Raw genomic sequence first — 5,066 nt, 5'->3', positions numbered from 1 at the left:
TAGGTGGTCCAATCACACCTAAACAAAAAGATTGGTGGCAACTCCACACTTTGTTTTAAAAGTCGATCATCGTTTTTTTCAAAAATAAAAAAATGGTTTCGACAATAAGGATTAGATAGAATTAATCCCTCTATTATTAAGTGAATCAATTTAGTCCCTATATTATTAAAAATCATATAGATCTAAATTATAATAGAGGTAACATTTACTTTATAAAAAATTGTATTGAATATTATTTTTTAATTGCAGTTCAAATCTAAACAAAAAATTCATTTAGAGAACAATAAAACTATAAAAATATGAACTTTGTTAAATAATAAATAATATTTCTTTAAACATTAAATACTAACTCTCTTCCAATTTAATTATAAATATTAAATTAATCCTTTTAATAATAGCATAACTAATTTGAGCTAGAGATTCCTATCGTATACAATGGGATGGGAAGGGATGGGTTGCACTAAAGGCCAATAGAAAAATAAATAAAAAAGCAAATATTAAACCGATCATAATAGTAGTAACTAGTAAGCAGGAGTCACGTGAGCCTAACTCTCTGGCATGAACACGATCCTTCCCAACCAAACTTACAAAAAGGTGCAATTCCCACCCTGGTGGTTAGCCCACCTTCCGGCCCCTACCTGATCGGTTGACAGCTTATTACACGCCACAAAACTTCACCGCCCTCAACCTCAAGTTAATATTATAGATTGTCGTGACCCAATGCTCTGGCATTGACCTCAAACTTATATAACATAAAATGGATTTACATTGAACGCATAATATTTGTATGTATACATCTACATTTACTGTCATGAACCCTATAAAAAATATACACTCGATTCAGTAATTAATGCATAATGTTTTTAGCCGATATGTTTGGATCATCGTCAAGACAACAAATCTCGAAAACCTCCATTGTACCCTAGCCAACGACATCTTGCATGTTAGTAGAATCTCGTATAATTAAAGCGCATATACAAATGCATTGAGCTCTAATTTATGGGCATGCCCCAAATGGCGGCATGAGCTGCTGGGGAATCTTGGAATTTTTTTGTCTACTTGTCATTTCTTTACTTCCCCTAATAATACTCCACTGGGGTCTCCGGACAGCTTCCATCTGCTACAACTTGTCTACGAAACGGTGGAGGTATATATGGTGGGGTTGTGCATCTTAGCAATGCCCAATTGACCCCATGGAAGAACGGATGGTGCTTGATGGCTGATGCACCCATTGTCGACCCTAACCGCCTTGCAGGATCCTTGACCAGTAGCTGGTGAATAAGATCCTTAGCCGCCGTGGGAATTGTTGGTTCTTTGGGGAAATCAAGGGCTCGAGCCACAATATTAGCTAGGGTTAGCTCATGATCGACGCCCTTAAATGGTGTTACCCCATAAAACAGTTCATACGTAAAAATCCCCAGTGTCCACCAGTCCACAGGGCTACCATGGCCCTCCCCGGATACAATTTCTGGTGCCAAATACTCATGAGTCCCAACAAAAGACATGGAACGGACATCCATTGGTTCAGCCACAAACTCAGGCCCACCACGGTGGCTAGACTTCTTTTTGCGTTTGCGTTTTGGGTGGAAACATGACACTGCAGGTACTATGCAATTAGGTATAATGCATGAAGAGGATATAAAAGGAGGTTGATGTATAGGATAGATGTTTTGGGGAGCTGGAAGCAGTGGTTTTTTATTAGAAATAATCTTGGGTGTTGACCTAGATTCATCGCACTTTAATGAGAGGTCAAAGTCCGTGAGCATAATGTGACCATCTGATCGAACGAGCACATTTTCAGGCTTTAGATCGCGATAAACAATCCCTAACATATGAAGGTACTCTAACGCTACCACCATCTCTGATGCATAGAACCTGCAGACACCAATAATAAAAGCTTGTATTAAGATCAACAACCAACCAACGAAGCAATCAACAACTTATAATTTAATCAGCTTCATCATTATCTCCTAACACTACAATCTCAAGCAAGGGTCCCACCTACCTTGCTTCCACCTCTCCAACATTATGCATGCTATGTATAAGGGGCCAGCGTGTCTCATTTTCTAGCTCCCCTCAGAATCTTATCATGCACCTAGATGTTCCCTGGTTGTCTTAAAAAAAAGTATGAAACATATCTGTATCTGATGCGTTTACAGTGGAATACTTATAAAATATAGCCGATAAATATCCAGTAACAAGGAGAAAGATCTAAAGAGAAGCAAAAAAAAAAAAAAAAACAGGGTCTACCATCATCACAGCTTAAACATAGAATTCAGATTTTTACGGATTCAAGCCAAAGAGAAAAAAAAGCCTTCCCCTTTGTTCACTACTGATGACAAACATATAGAGCCTAACTACTCAGTAATCACTGCCAGTATCGTATCTGCCGAAAGTGGAACTTTTGATCATGAAGATCATATAAAAAGACATAATACTAGTATAAGATGCGCAACTTGCTCTAGTGGTGATTTTATTCTCATAAATTTCTCAGACCCAACATGGCATTATAATTCATGCAACCATTTTTCCTCAAAACTTAGCGATATGTCCATTCGAATCATTTGATTAAGTTTTGCAGTAAAATAAAGGAAAATGTGATTAGTACATTGTTAAAAGGGAATTAAGTCAAAGTCTAGAAAGATAATAGTGGATCCGTGGAAGTGGTTGTAGTCATAGTACAAGCTTGACAATGCATCATATGATGGGAACATCATCATACCACTCCACTGCTGGGTAATCAGAATCTCAAGTACTTCCAACTCTTTAAAAAGTTCACCAATGAGCATTGGAATTCATTAAATAACAAAAAGAAAGGAACAAGAAGTGCATTTATTGGCTCTTGTACCCAAAAACTAAAAGGGTGTAGCGAGCATTGATGCAATATTTTAAGGCTAATTTACCAATTAGCTTGAAAATTACTTTGAAAAAGTCTTTCATTTGATAATATTTATAATTACTGGAAAAAAATACTTTTTAAAAAATAAAATATCAATTTCAAAACACGATGTTATAAGATGAAAGGTTTAATGGAGAAAATAAAAAAAGGTAACTTTCAAAAGCTTTCAGATTAAAATCAAATCATTGAAAGATAAAAAATTTCATTTTTGAAATCAACGTTTAGGTTAAACGTAAAAAATGCCTTAGGCACTAGACTCCGTAACTGTACTTAAATATGCGTCTCCAACCTAATGACATAGCTGCTAAAGAGGTCAAATCTCTACTACGTTCTGACCACAATAGCGCAACCCATCCCGGATCTACCCCTCCATCAAACAAAATTACGAAATGAAAAAAAAAATTGAAATTGATTTCAACCGTGACACTGTGATTAATTTTAGTTTAGTTTTAATTCAAATATCTTCCATTAGATTCTTGGTCGACGGATTAAAAAATCATAGTAATTATCGAAATTAAGTTCAATTCTATTATGTATATTAAAAAATCAAAACCGTAATTTTCCTTAAACCGGACCAAACTTTATCATCGCTATATATGACCTGATTTACAGCGAGAAATAGTCTACTGGGCCCTCCCTACCCTGACAATCCTACCAGATTTTGAGCATTTCTCTCGATACATCACGTCAAAAATAAAGCAGAGTTAAAAAAAATGACGTTAACGGTTGGCAGGGAGGATATACCTGACGGCGGATTCTGGGAAACGTTTGAGAGGTTGATGTTGGCGGAGGACGTGAAGATCGCCGCCTGGACAGAACTCTGTTAACAAACAGAGCCATTTAGGGGAATCGATAGCGGCGTAAAGCGAGGGTAAGAAAGGATGGTCCAACAATTTGAGTATTTCCACCTCAGTCCTTGCTCGCCCTTCTTTACTCCTGGACGCTAGCTCTTTCTTGTCCATCACCTTTGCTGCAAAAAGGACTTCGCTCTTGCTGCTGCTTTTACTGTTGCTGTTGTTTTTGTTTGTGTCAGCGGCATTGGAGCTGGAAGGTGGTGCATGAGACTTGAGTTCGGCTAAGTAGACAGAGCCTATATCGCCGGACCCGAGGCGAAGGGAGAACCGGAGGTCGGCGAGGGAGAGCGTGCATGAGCGTAGGGACTTGGAAGAGAATGAACCGTGAGCGGAGGGAGCGAGAGAGGAAGGACCGGAGTTGGAGGCGGAGCCTGAGCTGGTGCTGCGGTTTACAGTGGCGCTGGAAAATGAGGTGAAGCTTACGCTTTGGAGATCGTCGGCTAAGTCGTCGAGCCACGGCTCCATTGGTTTTTTACGGTGAGAAGCAAAAAAGAGATGGAGGGAGGGCAGGAGATAAATGGACAGAGTGGGAGAGAGAGAGCTGCGTTTGAATGTTTGATAAAAGGGCAGATGGGTCGGGTCAGGCCCCAGATGAATTGGATTTTGATTCTTCTTCTCCTCTGGAAGTGGGCTCCCTGTAAAGGAGCGTTACGGATTAAATCAATGAATTGGTAAAAGTCCATTCTATGATTTTATATATTTATTCGTGCATTGGAAATTAAGCAAAGAAAAATAGCATTTTCTATTTTTTCCCTTAATTAGAATAAGGAAATGTTAAATGCTGACCCCATTAATTCATGAATAAACTTAGACTAAAAGCATTTAGCTTTTCCTGAAATAAAGATTTTTTAATTATAAAAGTAGACAACGGTAATGCTGATCCCATTAGTTCATCCATAAACCGAAAAGCATTAATGAAAAGTGACTTTTGCTATAAAAAAATCACTTTAAAAATAATTATGTTTCTGTAATATATTCAAGCTGATTTAAGTTCAAAAATTATTTTATATAATAATCTAATAGATTTCAATTTTAGTACATATATTTTATTTCATTTATAAACATACTTTCCTCCTAATTAATTAATTAAATTACTTAGTGTTTATTATAAATTTAATTAAGTTACATCTATTTTATTATTGATTATTTATACTTGGTCAATGATCAATTGAAACAATAAAAAGCATATGTTTTACATTTGAAAGAGAATAATCTAATAAATATAGAATGTTAAAGTAATTAGATAAGATCGCATGTATATAAAATCTTTTTTGTTAATTTTATTAATAATCGTAATACCAAAATTTTTTTGG

The 5,066-nt window shown here is 36.6% G+C and overlaps 1 protein-coding gene across 1 annotated transcript; it reads right to left on the bottom strand.

Annotated features, from left to right (window-relative positions):
* Positions 1–743: 743 nt before the first annotated feature.
* On the bottom strand, positions 744–4,430 carry LOC108454485 (serine/threonine-protein kinase D6PKL2-like). The gene is made up of 2 exons (XM_017752959.2): positions 3,644–4,430; positions 744–1,875 (listed from the first exon to the last, which is right to left on the bottom strand). The coding sequence occupies exons 1-2, from the start codon at positions 4,216–4,218 to the stop codon at positions 1,080–1,082; spliced, it is 1,371 nt and encodes a 456-aa protein (XP_017608448.1). The 5' UTR covers positions 4,219–4,430; the 3' UTR covers positions 744–1,079.
* Positions 4,431–5,066: the final 636 nt, after the last annotated feature.

Source organism: Gossypium arboreum, chromosome 9 (assembly GCF_025698485.1).
Source record: "Gossypium arboreum isolate Shixiya-1 chromosome 9, ASM2569848v2, whole genome shotgun sequence".
NCBI lineage: Eukaryota > Viridiplantae > Streptophyta > Magnoliopsida > Malvales > Malvaceae > Gossypium > Gossypium arboreum.
The sequence above is the reverse complement of the archived record's forward strand: the minus strand, read 5'-3'. Positions and strand labels throughout refer to the sequence as shown.